A 17,718-nucleotide genomic window follows, 5' to 3' on the forward strand; every position below is an offset into this window, starting at 1 on the left:
ACAGCTCGGGCTAGGACCAGAAGAACGATTAGTCTGTCACGTCAGCCCTCCAGTCCTGGAAAAGAAAGGGGAGAGGAAATGAGGGAGGGAGATAGGAGACGAGGGAGGGAGGGAGCAAGGTCAAATAATGAATGTATACGAGACCTAGGAAGAGAGAGAGGGAGGGACTGAAATATAGAGGGGAGGAGAGGGAGGTAGGGAGAAAGAGAGGGAGGGACTGAGATATAGACGCAGGGGGGAGGGAGGGAGGGAGGGAGGGGAGAAAGAGAGGCAGGGACTGAGATATAGAGGGAGGGGAAGGGAGAAAGAGAGGGAGGGACTGAAATATAGAGGGGAGGAGAGGGAGATAGGGAGAAAGAGAGGGAGGGACTGAGATATAGAGGGAGGGACTGATATATAGGCGCAGGGGGAGGGGGAGGGAGGGAGGGAGGGAGGGAGGGAGGGAGGGAGGGAGGGAGGGAGGGAGGGAGGGAGGAGGGAGGCAGGGACTGAGATATAGAGGGAGGGGAAGGAAGGGAGAAAGAGAGGGAGGGACTGAGATATAGAGGGGAGGAGCGGGAGGTAGAGAGAAAGAGAGGGAGGGACTGAGATATAGAGGGAGGGACTGAGATATAGACGCAGGGGGAGGAAGGGAGGGAGGGAGGGAGGGAGGGAGGGAGGGAGGGAGGGAGGCAGGGACTGAGATATAGAGGGAGGGGAAGGAAGGGAGAAAGAGAGGGAGGGACTGAGATATAGAGGGAGGGGGAGGAAGGGAGGGAGGGAGAAAGAGAGGGAGGGACTGAGATATAGAGGAAGGGGGAGGACGGGAGGGAGGAAGAAAGAGAGGGAGGGACTGAGATATAGAGGAAGGGGAGGACGGGAGGGAGGAAGAAAGAGAGGGAGGGACTGAGATATAGAGGGAGGGCGAGAAAGAGAGGGAGGGACTGAGATATAGAGGGAGGGGGAGGACGGGAGGGAGGGAAGAGGTTGGAGATGTAATGCAGACACCCAGATGACCAGACAAGACCAGAGATAAGGGAGTTGAACTTCCACCCCGTCTGACGACGACTCAAGTTCAGCCGGGCAAACACACCTGGCAGACACTATCGCATGCAGACACACACACACACACAAACACAGAGACACACACACACACACAAACACACTCACACACAGACACATAGATAACTATGTATGGGTGGTGATGATATTTCAAGACAATGAGAGGTGTCATAGTTTGTATATTAACTGCAAGTGTGTGTGTTTCTGTGTGTGTGTGTGTGTGTGTGTGTGTGTGTGTGTGTATGTGTGTGCATGTGTGCACGTTAGCATGTGTGGGTGTCATCCCAAACTAAATACCTTAGGTATTTAGGTAAACAACCAACAATTCCATAAATGTATGTAATACTTTTTATTTTTCATTTTTTCAAGACAAAATGGCTGAGTGTAGAGAATAACGCAGTCAACCGTTGTTGAAAAAAAGAGTGGCATCTCCAAACGAACAAGAACTCAACAGAAGAGAGTAGAATTCCCAGAAACTGAGTGGTGTGGTCAATGACATTTGGTCATTAAAAATACATGTTAAAAACATCAGATATTCAACAAGAGAGAGAAAATGTATTGATTCCTGCGGTGTGTGACTCTGTTTTCAACAAAGTTGTGTATCGTCGTAATAAATAGGGACGTTCACTGTCGGAGGTCAAGTTCAAGTTCAGTTCAGAATAATCAGCGTTGAGAACAGACAGGAAAAAGGCTGAAAACCCTAAACGTACCAATGTAGCATTGTCATGTACACAAAACATGTAGCCTACTTTACTGTACCAGCTCAAGTAGGCTTTTCTTTTCCCACCCCAATCATTTCTGTTTTCATTAGAAATGTTTTGCACATGAGATTTACCACTTAAAAAAAAACAAAAACACAAAGCACCATGCACTGTTTAGCAATGAAAAACAGACTTCAAATAAAACCGCTAAATTGATTTCCAGATTGATGTCCTTTTTAAATCAATTGACTGCATAATGACTGGAATAGTTCTTACTTCATTGATGCGACTGGAATGTGGTCAGGCGGTCGAGAGGAACGGACACTACCGAGAACCCAACAATAGCTTGTGTTACTGCATATAAAATGACAGGAGAGGAAAAAAACATAAAAAAAAACAAAACCGAAAAAGGATAGACATATACAACCCCCTGTGTTGCCATGTTGTGGCACATTCCGACAGTACTGCTTGAGAAAAGCCATTAAATGGCTCCTCTTATCCATAGAACGCCACAACGTTTCAATTTTCAAAAACATACTTAATTTTTGTTCAAGCGTACAAATTATTCACACTATAATAGTATTATCCTGCCAAATTAAGAAAATATATACGGTGGCAGCTGGTTGGGCATTTTTTTCTTCAACTACTGAAAAGAGTACATTGGAACCTTTTAAAGAGAACAAGCGAACAGTTAAAAATACAGGCTTCAACATAAATACTACAAGTGCCTACGCTAAGTGAACATTAATTTCAAATACCATTCTAAATACAGGAACAAGTAGACCGTAAATGTGTATTTTAGCATAGGAACATGAGTGTGCATTTCCTATGTTTTTTTAAGTTCTCTCTATATATTCACATATAATCATAAAATCTCTCGCCGATGAAAATGTTGTTTAACCTGAAGACCTGTGTATATAGCAAAAAGGCAAAAAGATGAGTCATGTTCATTTCATATTCATAATATAGTGATAGAATCTTGAGCATAATCATCAAGATTTAACGAGAAACCCCAAAAATATCATCAAAACAATCTTAAATAAAGTCTCCCCTAAAGATATTGAAGTGTTACATTAAAAAACAGAGTTTATTTATTCATTTTTATAAAATTTGTGGTAGGAAAAAAAAAAATTGCCCTTTTTGAGCAGCAAGGTTTCTTTCTTTCTGAAGCAGGAGGGAGTATGGCGGTTCCTGCATTGATACTGTATTACCCAGAGGCCCCAAAAACTGCTAGGCCCCCTGGGAAACAAAATGGCTGGCGACGGTTTCTCGTTTCACTCTTATCTGCATGAAGCAATGACACCACATCAATCGGTCTGCATTAGAGCAAAGATTTCCCTTGAGTGTCCACCTGTAAACTGGGAAAATTGAACAGTGCACATATTTCATCCTGGGAAAAGTCCCAGTTCTTATTATTTTATACTCAACCGACTGTACCTCCGATTAGAGAGACAGATACAGGATCCAAGGCAGAGTGACAAGTGCTTTACCAACAACATTATGAAAGGGGGGTTGATGTAAGTCTGTAAAATCAAAACAACAGCGGTGAGGTCTAACGTGTCACCACAAAGAGCACAAACCGATGTGAAAGATTCAAATGATGTAAAAATCGAGCAGGTGGATGTGTTTTACTGAATACACTTCTCAAAATCGTTCTTAAATTATTATTTTTTTAGACTTTCCAATATCAATTAGTTTAAGAGGCAACATTTCAGCTTTTAGGAAATCTGATATGACATGCGGGAAAAAAAGAAATAAGAGCTTGTTAAAAAGCTTATAATGCATTTACAAATGATGAATTGATCCAAATCTGGTCATTCCGTGCCCCCAACCCCACCCCCTTTTCAAAATCAGCCTGACATGTCAGAACTAAGAAAAACAAGTCTTCAGGTGCCCAGCCGCCACAGCAACACACTGTCATGGCCGACTCACCGAAGATCCCAGCAACAAGGACGACAACATAGTTTTGTGCTACTTACAAAAAACTGTAAAACCTTTCATTTCAAAACAAAACACTCCAACACATTAAGAGCTTAAGTTTACAGAATTATAACAACTCATTATTACATTTAGTACCCCTATGTAAGGTACCAAACAAACACAAATAAAACCCTTTATATAAACACCACATAATCCCCAAATAGCATGTAGCTAGCATGCCAGTAAACAGAATGAGCATCTGAAGTATATTATACAATGAGTCAGGCAGATAAAATAATTTACCAGAAATATATATTTTTTTGTTTCAACTGGTGTTTCGCTGGGTCACGGAGGACGATGTCATATTGTACAGGCGCTTGATGCAAGAACCTGTTTTTCCCCCGTGAAACACATGCCCGCTAGCTATCGTTTGTAGCTGAATCTCCGAGCTTATAGCAAAAAGGAGGATTAACTAATGCAGGTCAAATATTCCAAGGCACATTTTTTTTGCTTTTTCAAACGATAACTATTCATTTCAAATTGACCACCACTATATCTTCTAAAAGAAAATGTTATGTTGCTTAGCGGCTACAGTTTCCTAGGCAAACCCAATTGATATTTTCAACCCAGTAACGGACAGAAAATATTTTTAAAAGATCAGCCAAAATTTGACCCTGCTTTTTGTAGTTCAGGGTTAGACCATTCACACTGCCCACCATGTTTCCAACACCAAACTGTACAAGATATGTAAAACAGTACGTATATGCAGCATGGGGGTTTTCTTCCTCTTATCTTTTTCTTTTTTTAAATGAAAATTACCAACCAACAGCAACACAATTACAACCAACCAACCAATGAAGGACAATTTTCTCTAAGTAGCCAAAACACACTGAGCATGCCGTCCAGATACAAAAGTACAAAACATGTCAATTATTGCACAATAGAAAGGCTCAAAAGTTTTTGTGTCCGATGCAATAGTATTGCCCCAAATATGGATCAGCTTTTTCAAAGGTACCGGGTTTTTGACTGGTGTCTAACCCCTGTCAGTCTCCCCAGCTTTTGCCATGATTCAGCGAATCAGGGAGCTGCCCTGCCTCCCCTACTCAGTCTTAATTTCCAGGGTGGTTGGCATGGGTTGATCGCTGTGCCACTTCTTCATGTGTTTCTCTAGAGTGCTGTACACACTGAAAGGCATGTGGCAGATTTCACATTTATAAACGTCCTTGCCCATCTGGCCGTGGGTCTTCATGTGGCGAGTGAGCTTGCTGCTCTGGGCGCAGGCGTAGCTGCACAGGTCACACTTGTAGGGCCTCTCTCCCGTGTGGCTGCGCCGGTGCACTGTCAGGTTGCTGCAGTTCTTGAAGATCTTGCCGCAGTACTCGCATGTGTCGCTCCGCCGGCTGCCATCCTTGGAGCTGGGGCGCCCGCCGCTCCCTGACAGGTGGGGGGTGCTGGCCCCACTCCCCGTCCCGCTGTGGCCCGAGGCCCCGCAGCCCCCGTCCGTCTCCTCGGGAGGCGTGGAGTAGCGCAGGCTGCCGTTCTCGGAGGAGTGCTCGGAGGATGTGGCGAATGGCGATTGTCTGGTGGGGTACTCTCCAAAGCTGAGTAAGGGGTCCTTGAGTTGTCGGGAGGCGGCATAGCCGGCCAGCCACTGGGAGTAGACGTTATCTGTGTTGGGGATGGTGGGCGTGGGAGGATCCAGTTCTTTCTCCACCTTGATACGCTTGGTCATGGTGCTGAGGGACCCGGGGCTCCCCATCAGGAGCTTCCTGGTCAGGGCCTCATTAGAGAGAGGACCCAGGCCATTGGCCGTTGGGGTGGTGCCACAGATCTTGTCGGCCCGGTCCGACTCAAGTGCCAAGTCCTCTTCACAGGCGTCCCGGGGAGTGCTCCGTCTGTGGGGATGGGAGTGGGGGTGGAGGGCCTGGCTGTTCTGGTGGTGCCGGGCCCCTTCCAACAGCAGGCTGAAATGATAATCAGTCTTCTCACCTTCCTCAGTCTCCATCTCTTCCTCTGCCTCCTCTCCTTCTTCCTCCTCTTCCTCCTCTTCTTCCTCGTCTCCCTCTTCCTCTTCATCTCCCTCCTCCTCCTCTTCTTCCTCTTCCTCCTCCTCACCATTCTCAAGCAGCCCGTTGTTCTCACTCTTGAACTTGGCCACCACGGACTTGAGGGCGTTGGTAGCGCTGCCCACCAGGGCGCTGGTGCCTGGGTCGGGTGAACTGGTGGTGGATAGGCCGTCATCCGACTTGGTGTTGAGGGAGTTCTTCTGAGAGTGCGTCTTCATGTGGCGCTTCAGCTTGCTGGCCTGGGTGCAGGCGTGGTTGCACAGGTGGCATTTGTAGGGCTTCTCTCCTGTGTGGCTGCGCCGATGCACGATCAGGTTGCTCTGGAACTTGAAGGTCTTCCCGCAGAACTCACACGACTTGGCCTTGAGCGGCGTGGTAGGCTGGGCCGGGTTGGGGGTGGAACGGAAGCCGGACGAGGGCGACTGGGAGGTGGAGAGGGGAGGCGTGGCTGAGAAGGGGGGCTTGGAGCCCGGCTGGAAGGGCTGCAGCAGCCGTTGTATGGGCTTGTTGGGCGACAGGGGTGGGGAGGCCCCCGTGGGGTTACCCGCCAGCTCCCGCAGTCTCCTTGAGAAGTCCATGGCGGGCGGTGGGTCCAGGACCACTGAGTTGAGCCGCATCACCCTGTCGAAGGCGCTCGGGTGATGGGTGGCCAGCGCCAGGTTCTCTGGGCTCAGGTGGTGCCGTGGAGGCGGACTAAACAGAGGAGGCGTCCGGGGGTAGCGCCCCTCGTGGGGGACAGATGTGGCCCCTTCCCGGCCAGACCCGGACCCAGGCAATCTCAGCAGACTGAAGGGGCTCCCATCGGCCAGGTGGACACCGTGGAGGGGAGGCTGGGAGGTGCAGTCACCCCCCATCCCAGGCGGGGCGGCTACCCTGGGGGTGAGGGGGCTGCCTGGCTCGCTCTCCAGATAGATGTGGAAGCCGTGGGTGTTCTGGGCGTGCTGGAGCAGGAACCAGGCACTGCTGAACGGATGCTTGCAGGTCGTACACGTGTAACTACTGGGCTCATCCTTGTCTGTGAATAGGAGAGAGAAAGTAGAAGGGTTACTTGACTGAAAGAGAATGAGGACCTCTAGGATTGCTAGACCGTAACACTTCATATTTCAGTTCGACAACAAAGATATCCATTGTCTTTGATAAATAATTCAGCTTCAGTTTTTACCAGCTTAATTAATACACTGAGATTTAAACATGCATTCAATTACACAGCCCATCTAAACAACATCAGCAACGAGATCTCAATCAGTGTATACAATTAACACAGACAAGGAGGTAATTAGGAATATTTTAAACAATAATTGAATTTCAATGGCCCTTGCACGATGACCTGAGATTTGCCTGACAATGCGTTTGTAATCTCGTTAAACACACTCAACCATCCTCCATAGATGTGTTAGGGAATTAGAGGGGCTAAAGTAGAACATGTATCCAATGCTGACACATTTACATTTCACATTTTAGTCATTTGGCAGATACCATTAGCCAGAGCGACTTACAATTAGTGCATTCATCTTAAGATAGATAGGTGGGACAACCACAGCCATAGTAAGTACATTTTCCTAAATAGAGTAGCTAACTGCAAAGTCAGAGCTAGTAAGGGGGAAAAAAGTTAATGAAATACTTTATGAAAATATACAGTGATGGAAACAAGTATTTGATCCCCTGCTGATTATGTACGTTTGCCCACTGACAAAGAAATGATCAGTCTATAATTGTAATGGTGGTTTATTTGAACAGTGAGAGACAGAATAACAACAACAAAAATCCAGAAAAACGCATGTCAAAAATGTTATAAATTGATTTGCATTTTAATGAGGGAAATAAGTATTTGACCCCCTCTCAATCAGAAAGATTTCTGGTTCCCAGGTGTCTTTTATACAGGTAACGAGCTGAGATTAGGAGCACACTCTTAAAGGGAGTGCTCCTAATCTCAGTTTGTTACCTGTATAAAAGACACCTGTCCACAGAAGCAATACATCAATCAGATTCCAAACTCTCCAATGTGGCCAAGACCAAAGAGCTCTCCAAGGATGTCAGGGACAAGATTGTAGACCTACACAAGGCTGGAATGGGCTACACGACCATCGCCAAGCAGCTTGGTGAGTAGGTGACAACAGTTGGTGCGATTATTCGCAAATGGAAGAAACACAAAAGAACTGTCAATCTCCCTCGGCCTGGGGCTCCATGCAAGGTCTCACCTCGTGGAGTTGCAATGATCATGAGAACGGTGAGGAATCAGCCCAGAACTACACAGGAAGATCTTGTCAACGATCTCAAGGCAGCTGGGACGATAGTCATCAACAATTGGTAACACACTACGCCGTGAAGGACTGAAATCCTGCAGGGAGCTGAAGGTCCGAGTTGCAAAACGTCAGCCTCGAAACCTTAACGACTTGGAGAAGATCTGCAAAGAGGAGTGGGACAAAATCCCTCCTGAGATGTGTGCAAACCTGGTGGCCAACTACAAGAAACGTCTGACCTCTGTGATTGCCAACAAGGGTTTTTCCACCAAGTACTAAGTCATGTTTTGCAGAGGGGTCAAATACTTATTTCCCTCATTAAAATGCAAATAAATTTATAACATTTTTGACATGCGCTTTTCTGGAGTTTGTTGTTGTTATTATGTCTCTCACTGTTCAAATAAACCACCATTACAATTATAGACTGATAATTTCTTTGCCAGTGGGCAAACATACAAAATCAGCAGGGGATCAAATACTTTTCCCCCTCACTGTATATATATATATATAGTACCAGTCAAAAGTTTGGACACACTTACTCATTCCAAGATATTTCTTTATTTTTACTATTTTCTACATTGTAGAATAATAGTGAAGACATCAAAACTATGAAATAACACAAATGGAATCATGTTGTAACCAAAAAAGTGTTGAAAAAAAATGAAAATATATTTCATATTTGAGATTCTTCAAAGCAACCAGCTTCATGAGGTAGTCACCTGAAATGCATTTCAATTAACAGGTATGCCCTGTTAAAAGTCCATTGGAGGAATTTCTTTCATTCTTAACGTGTTTGAGACAATCAATTGTGTTGTGACAAGGTAGGGGTGGTATACAGAAGATAGCCCTATTTGGTAAAAGACCAAGTCCATATTACGGCAAGAACAGCTCAAATAAGCAAAGAGCAACATCAGTCCATCATTACTTTAAGACATGAAGGTCAGTGAATCCAGAAAATTTCAAGAACTTAGAAAGGTTCTTCAAGTGCAGTCGCAAAAACCATCAAGCGCTATGATGAAACTGTCTCTCATGAGGACCTCCACAGGAAAGGAAGACCCAGAGTTACCTCTGCTGCAGAGGATAAGTTCATTACAGTTACCAGCCCAAATAACTGCAGCACAGAGTTCAAGTAACAGACACATCTCAACATCAACTGTTCAGAGGAGACTGTGTGAATCAGGCCTTCATGGTATAATTGCTGAAAAGAAACCATTACTAAAGGACACCAATAAGAAGAAGAGACTTGCTTTAGCCAAGAAACACGAGCAATAAACATTAGACCGGTGGAAATCGATCCCTTGGTATGATGAGTCTAAATGTTTGATTTTTGTGTAGGTGAACGGATGATCTCCACACATGTGGTTCCCATCGTGAAGCATGGAGGAGGAGGTGTGATGGTGTGGGGGTGCTTTGCTGGTGACACTGCCAGTGACAAAAAAGGAGAGAGCCAGGGAATGATTTGAGGGTGGTGCTATGAAAATGCATTTCATGTATTATTATTCTATTTGGGATAGTTTCATGGTTTACAGCTTGATTTGAAATCCTCTCAGGTGAATAGAAAAGAAGAATAGAGAAAGGAGAAGTGAGATATGCAAAGTAGCACATTCTCTACACCACTCCTCAAATGTGCCTCTTCTCTTTCATCTCTGCTTTCGTTTCTTCTCTCCTTTTGTTTATTTTTTTGTTTTGTTTTATCTGTCAGGCAGGCAGGCAGACACTTAACCAAAAACATGAATGTGCTGCCAGCTATAAAGATTAGCCGTTGCTAAGATGGCGGACGGGGCAGAAGCCCAGCCTTGCTGTACCCCACTGTGGCTGTCGAAGGCTAGGGGTGAGGAGGACACTGTGCAGGCTGGGCTCCCGCTGCTAGAGCTGCCTGAAGGAGGAGAAGAAGAATGCGATGAAAAACAGATTCTCACATATCGGCCTCCCTGCCACCCTGGCACTCTCATGACAATCCCACTTAAAGAGTCACTCTTTGATATGTACGGCCCTTGTCAATGATATAGCTATACCCATTGATCCATTCATCCCTCAGCTTTATAGCAAACTGAGTGGGGCTGCCGTTTTGTTGTTTTTCGAATCAAGGGTTGGGCCTTTAAAGGCCAGCAAGCAACAGGGAAATGTGCATCCAATCAAAGGCAGCTCCACGGAACATTTTTTCTCCACTGAAAAGAGATCTGGGGGGCTGGCAAATTATGGATCATTACAATCTGCAAAAATTACAGTTAATTGCTGCCACCTGCAAGGGGCTCTGACCTCCTATGGATTTTTTCCATCATAAAAAGGCAATTTGCCCACGTTCTGCCTTTCCACATATACTCACATATAAAAATGCACTGCGTTTTTTGGGGGTCATTATGTTGATGGAGTGGAGGTATAGCAGCATATACACCTTATGTAAAATTTGATTTGATTTGATTTACATCTTATGTATTTCCAACATGTTTTTTTTTACTGAACGAAACCAAAGACCCAAATTACTCTTAAAACGTTCCTTTACAACCAAGCTTTGTGGTCCTGTTCTGCTTGGATTTTACGGTGATCTGCAACCCTTTCCTGACAACACGTGCCACCCTACAGTCTCCCTATGTGGGGAAACTGATGTTGTTGAAAAGGACGAGGCAGGAGGAGAACGGCTCACGTGGCGTATACACCTTCTCTTCCTCTGAGGCCTACACCTGTCTATCTGTCGGAGGAGGATCGAGGCCCAAGCGTGGGGTAGCGTGGCGTGAAGGTGCCAGGCGTGAAGGTGCCATTCGTAATGGCTGCCTGAGACGACAGTCGTGAAGGACAGCGGAGCGCCACAACACGGCCGGCCCCTAAATCATTTGCCTAAACATCAGAAACACCCGTCTCTCGCTGTGCAATCATCTGGTCCAGATGACGTTTGAAACCTCCCTGCTCACGAGACGACAACACAGAACAGGGTGGATAATTGATGCCCTCGTCATATTGATTGGCACCGAGCCGGACCAATGTGACGTACCCATTCCCACCCGCCTGTCCGGCAGACACTAAACAACAAAAAGAAGATATCTAAATTGGCCTTGACTAGACTATGGGTGCTTCTCAAATGGAACTCTATTCCCTATATAGTATTGACCAGGGCCCATAGGGGGCCATTTGGCACGCAGCCTATCCCTCTCTAATGATCCCGGCTCAAAGGGAAGGACAGCGTGTGAGGAAGCAGAGAAACACATCCTGACAGGGAATTTGATGGCCTTGAAGATTATGAAAAGGGAAGCTTGGGGGAATTATCTTCTGAAATTTCTCTAGTCCTCCAATGGAAAGAAAAATAAGAGAACCCTTTCAGCGAGCGGTCTCCAGATTCTAGAAGCTCTAAAGCTAAAACTAAGTCGAGGTCCCTTTGAAATAGGACCAGGAGAGGAGAGACTGGGCTGAAACCAAGGCTGGGGAGAAGGATTACAGAGATAGGGGGAGGGGAGGAGATAGAGAGAGAGAGAGGGGGGGGAGAAAGAATAAAAGGGAAAAAACGGAGAGAGAAAGAGAGATAGAGAATAGAAGAGATGGAGAGAGGGAGCGTGAGAGAGCGAGAAAGAATGAACGAAAAGAGGAATAACAGAAAAAGAGGATAACAAGCCTACCAAGGACATTGCAGCCTGTCGCAACACAAAGCAGAAGAGGGCTATTACAGTGTCTTCCTCTGTACAATGCACTGCTATCACCAGAGAATATGATCCGTAGCCATGCAAAGAGCACAAGGACAAATGGGAAAGGACATGTTAAACAGCAAGATATTGCCCATATGGCCCATTCGGCAGGATCACATGTATTCCAATACTGTCTCAGCCAGTCAGACAGAAGGAGACAAGGCCAGGCTAGACAAAGCAATAGTGATGGGATGATTATAAACAGTCTAGTCTAGGGAGGTGCTGCAGCCTGCAGCCACTTTGTACACACAGATCCAGACCCTCTCATTGTTCCCCTGCTGCAATATGCACCTCCACACCCCCTACTCCCAACCCTCCGCCCCGTAACCCCTCACCCCTCACCCCCCTACACTAGTGTCAGTACTAGTGTCAGTATCAGCCAGACCCCCTCCGCCCCAACTGAACCCCTACCACTCAAACACAGCGACACACAAACAACAGCCGTTGGCTACAATCGACAATGACCTTGAACCCTGAGGTAACAAGTTCACAACGCCACGGTAACAACTCTCCGTCCCCAAGCCAACTTTCTACTGTTCCTGCAAGGACTTGACTTTTCCACCATTTTGTTTTGTTCTTGACCAACCCCTGCTATAAGTCTCTCTCTCCTCCCCCCGACCGTCCCAACTGGCTCTCGCAGATATCGGTCATTGAGGTAATGGAGGAATGTTGTTATAGGATTAGCAAGGCATCAGAGGAGGAGAGAGAGAGCCAGGAGAACACTGTATGTCAGCTCAGCCATTTTGGACTTCCACCTGAAGAGTGATTATACTAATAACGGTCCCTGCCAATATTCCTAAGTGTTTCTGGGTGTTGGTAGGAGTGATCAGGGAGGATATGGAGACCTCTTCAGAGTGCTGTGATAGAAAGTGTAAATGTGACTACTAGTCTGTTCATGTCATTTGTGGATTCATGGACAGGAGACTGGTGATGGAGGAGGATGGGGGGGGGTCCAGTCTGCCATTAGCTTTCCCATGTGTGTGTGTGTGTGTGTGTGTGTGTGTGTGTGTGTGTGTGTGTGTGTGTGTGTGTGTGTGTGCGTGCGTGCGTGCGTGCGTGCGTGTGTGTGTGTGTGTCTGCCCTCTCTCCATCAGTATTCACCCCAACGCGGTGTGTCCCAAGTGGTCGCAGCCCTGCTCGCTCTCTCTCTCTCACACACACACACACACACACACACACACACACACACACACACACACACACACACACACACACACACACACACACACACACACACACACACACACACACACACACACACACACACACACACACACACACACACACACACACACACACACACACACACACACACACACGCACTGTTGCCTTTGTCCCAGGCCAGACTACTTTGTGGTGCACTGAGCCACTGGCCACCAACAAAGAGCCTGTCTGACCAACACTTGCTCTGAAACAAGGCCTGATGCAGGAAATGCGGCTTACCAACGAGAAAACACAGTGAGGGAGAAGAGAGAAGGGGAGAGCTAACCGTGTTCTAAGAAACAGTCCATCCGGGGATTCCAGGTTTGAAAAACAGACATTAGTGTGGCAACAGCAAGGTTCAGTCAGACTGCTAACTCACTGACTACACACATCAAACGGAAAGGAAAGAAGAGAGTCTGAGAGAAAGAAAAAAAAGAGCGAGAGAGAGAGGGAGCAGAAAAAGACAGACTAGACACATCACAAGGATCACAAGGAAAGAAAAGAGTCAGAGAGAGAGAGAGACCGAGACAGAAAGAAAGAACTTGGCTGGCATGAAGGGAGATTTACTGTGAGATAACTGACTACGTGAAGCCTGGTGGTCTTTGGTTTGGGCTCTAGCTCTGTCTAGCTGTGTACTGTGCCAGTAAGAAATGTGTTCTGTGTTGGTTCAACTCTCAAATCACTTTCATACTTATTACCTTTCCACAGTCATGAAAGATGATAGGATCAGCCAGAACCAGGACAGTGTTTCTCTGACCCACTAGAACCATTAGAGACAGATGATAGGAGCAGCCAGAACCGGGACTGTGTTTCTCTGACCCACTAGAACCATTAGAGACAGATGATAGGAGCAGCCAGAACCAGGACTGTGTTTCTCTGACCCACTAGAACCATTAGAGACAGATGATAGGAGCAGCCAGAACCAGGACTGTGTTTCTCTGACCCACTAGAACCATTAGATACAGATGATAGGAGCAGCCAGGACTGGGACTGTGTTTCTCTGACCCACTAGAACCATTAGAGACAGATGATAGGAGCAGCCAGGCCCGGGACTGTGTTTCTCTGACCCACTAGAACCATTAGAGACAGATGATAGGAGCAGCCAGAACCAGGACAGTGTTTCTCTGACCCACTAGACCCATTAGAGACAGATGATAGGAGCAGCCAGAACCGGGACTGTGTTTCTCTGACCCACTAGAACCATTAGATACAGATGATAGGAGCAGCCAGGACTGGGACTGTGTTTCTCTGACCCACTAGAACCATTAGAGACAGATGATAGGAGCAGCCAGGCCCGGGACTGTGTTTCTCTGACCCACTAGAACCATTAGAGACAGATGATAGGAGCAGCCAGGACCGGGACTGTGTTTCTCTGACCCACTAGAACCATTAGAGACAGATGATAGGAGCAGCCAGAACCGGGACTGTGTTTCTCTGACCCACTAGAACCATTAGAGACAGATGATAGGAGCAGCCAGAACCGGGACTGTGTTTCTCTGACCCACTAGAACCATTAGATACAGATGATAGGAGCAGCCAGGACTGGGACTGTGTTTCTCTGACCCACTAGAACCATTAGAGACAGATGATAGGAGCAGCCAGGCCCGGGACTGTGTTTCTCTGACCCACTAGAACCATTAGAGACAGATGATAGGAGCAGCCAGAACCAGGACAGTGTTTCTCTGACCCACTAGACCCATTAGAGACAGATGATAGGAGCAGCCAGAACCGGGACTGTGTTTCTCTGACCCACTAGAACCATTAGAGACAGATGATAGGAGCAGCCAGGACTGGGACTGTGTTTCTCTGACCCACTAGAACCATTAGAGACAGATGATAGGAGCAGCCAGGCCCGGGACTGTGTTTCTCTGACCCACTAGAACCATTAGAGACAGATGATAGGAGCAGCCAGGCCCGGGACTGTGTTTCTCTGACCAACTAGAACCATTAGAGACAGATGATAGGAGCAGCCAGGCCCGGGACTGTGTTTCTCTGACCAACTAGAACCATTAGAGACAGATGATAGGAGCAGCCAGAACGTGGACTGTGTTTCTCTGACCCACTAGAACCATTAGAGACAGATGATAGGAGTAGCCAGGCCGGGACTGTGTTTCTCTGACCAACTAGAACCATTAGAGACAGATGATAGGAGCAGCCAGGCCCGGGACTGTGTTTCTCTGACCCACTACAATCATTAGAGACAGATGATAGGAGCAGCCAGAACGTGGACTGTGTTTCTCTGACCCACTAGAACCATTAGAGACAGATGATAGGAGCAGCCAGAACCGGGACTGTGTTTCTCTGACCCACTAGAACCATTAGAGACAGATGATAGGAGCAGCCAGAACGTGGACTGTGTTTCTCTGACCCACTAGAACCATTAGAGACAGATGATAGGAGCAGCCAGAACCCGGACTGTGTTTCTCTGACCCACTAGAACCATTAGAGACAGATGATAGGAGCAGCCAGAACCGGGACTGTGTTTCTCTGACCCACTAGAACCATTAGAGACAGATGATAGGAGCAGCCAGAACCGGGACAGTGTTTCTCTGACCCACTAGAACCATTAGAGACAGATGATAGGAGCAGCCAGAACTGGGACTGTGTTTCTCTGACCCACTAGAACCATTAGAGACAGATGATAGGAGCAGCCAGAACCGGGACTGTGTTTCTCTGACCCACTAGAACCATTAGAGACAGATGATAGGAGCAGCCAGAACCAGGACTGTGTTTCTCTGACCCACTAGAACCATTAGAGACAGATGATAGGAGCAGCCAGAACCGGGACTGTGTTTCTCTGACCCACTAGAACCATTAGAGACAGATGATAGGAGCAGCCAGGCCCGGGACTGTGTTTCTCTGACCAACTAGAACCATTAGAGACAGATGATAGGAGCAGCCAGGCCCGGGACTGTGTTTCTCTGACCAACTAGAACCATTAGAGACAGATGATAGGAGCAGCCAGAACCGGGACTGTGTTTCTCTGACCCACTAGAACCATTAGAGACAGATGATAGGAGCAGCCAGAACCTGGACTGTGTTTCTCTGACCCACTAGAACCATTAGAGACAGATGATAGGAGCAGCCAGAACCGGGACAGTGTTTCTCTGACCCACTAGAACCATTAGAGACAGATGATAGGAGCAGCCAGAACCTGGACTGTGTTTCTCTGACCCACTAGAACCATTAGAGACAGATGATAGGAGCAGCCAGAACCGGGACTGTGTTTCTCTGACCCACTAGAACCATTAGAGACAGATGATAGGAGCAGCCAGAACCGGGACAGTGTTTCTCTGATCCACTAGAACCATTAGAGACAGATGATAGGAGCAGCCAAAACCGGGACAGTGTTTCTCTGACCCACTAGAACTATTAGAGACAGATGATAGGAGCAGCCAGAACCTGGACTGTGTTTCTCTGACCCACTAGAACCATTAGAGACAGATGATAGCAGAGCAGCCAGAACCAGATGATAGGAGCAGGACTGTGTTTCTCTGACCCACTAGAACCATTAGAGACAGATGATAGGAGCAGCCAGAACCTGGACTGTGTTTCTCTGACCCACTAGAACCATTAGAGACAGATGATAGGAGCAGCCAGAACCTGGACTGTGTTTCTCTGACCCACTAGAACCATTAGAGACAGATGATAGGAGCAGCCAGAACCTGGACTGTGTTTCTCTGACCCACTACAATCATTAGAGACAGATGATAGGAGCAGCCAGAACCGGGACGGTGTTTCTCTGACCCACTAGAACCATTAGAGACAGATGATAGGAGCAGCCAGAACCGGGACTGTGTTTCTCTGACCCACTAGAACCATTAGAGACAGATGATAGGAGCAGCCAGAACCTGGACTGTGTTTCTCTGACCCAGGAGAACCATTAGAGACAGATGATAGGAGCAGCCAGAACCGGGACTCTGTTTCTCTGACCCACTACAATCATTAGAGACAGATGATAGGAGCAGCCAGAACAGATGATAGGAGCAGCCAGAACCCGGACTGTGTTTCTCTGACCCACTAGAACCATTAGAGACAGATGATAGGAGCAGGACTGGACTGTGTTTCTCTGACCCACTAGAACCATTAGAGACAGATGATAGGAGCAGCCAGGACTGGGACAGTGTTTCTCTGACCCACTAGAACCATTAGAGACAGATTATAGGAGCAGCCAGGACCAGGGACTGTGTTTCTCTGACCCACTAGAACCATTAGAGACAGATGATAGGAGCAGCCAGAACCGGGACTGTGTTTCTCTGACCCACTAGAACCATTAGAGACAGATGATAGGAGCAGCCAGAACAGGGACTGTGTTTCTCTGACCCACTAGAACCATTAGAGACAGATGATAGGAGCAGCCAGAACCGGGACTGTGTTTCTCTGACCCACTAGAACCATTAGTGACAGATGATAGGAGCAGCCAGAACTGGGACTGTGTTTCTCTGACCCACTAGAACCATTAGAGACAGATGATAGGAGCAGCTAGAACCGGGACGGTGTTTCTCTGACCCACTAGAACCATTAGAGACAGATGATAGGAGCAGCCAGAACCTGGACTGTGTTTCTCTGACCCACTAGAACCATTAGAGACAGATGATAGGAGCAGCTAGAACCGGGACGGTGTTTCTCTGACCCACTAGAACCATTAGAGACAGATGATAGGAGCAGCCAGGCCCGGGACTGTGTTTCTCTGACCCACTAGAACCATTAGAGACAGATGATAGGAGCAGCCAGAACCAGGACAGTGTTTCTCTGACCCACTAGAACCATTAGAGACAGATGATAGGAGCAGCCAGAACCTGGACTGTGTTTCTCTGACCCACTAGAACCATTAGAGACAGATGATAGGAGCAGCTAGAACCGGGACGGTGTT

The 17,718-nt window shown here is 47.1% G+C and overlaps 1 protein-coding gene across 1 annotated transcript in view; it reads right to left on the bottom strand.

Annotated features, from left to right (window-relative positions):
- Positions 1–1,375: 1,375 nt before the first annotated feature.
- Positions 1,376–17,718, bottom strand: part of LOC127919542 (B-cell lymphoma/leukemia 11A-like) — a 55,670-nt gene continuing 39,327 nt past the window's right edge. Inside the window, exon 3 of the mRNA XM_052503283.1 lies at positions 1,376–6,743. Within this exon, the coding sequence (XP_052359243.1) occupies positions 4,762–6,743 (1,982 nt within the window). The 3' untranslated portion in view covers positions 1,376–4,761. The remainder of the gene's footprint in view (positions 6,744–17,718) is intronic.

Source organism: Oncorhynchus keta, unplaced genomic scaffold (genome assembly GCF_023373465.1).
Source record: "Oncorhynchus keta strain PuntledgeMale-10-30-2019 unplaced genomic scaffold, Oket_V2 Un_contig_1690_pilon_pilon, whole genome shotgun sequence".
NCBI lineage: Eukaryota > Metazoa > Chordata > Actinopteri > Salmoniformes > Salmonidae > Oncorhynchus > Oncorhynchus keta.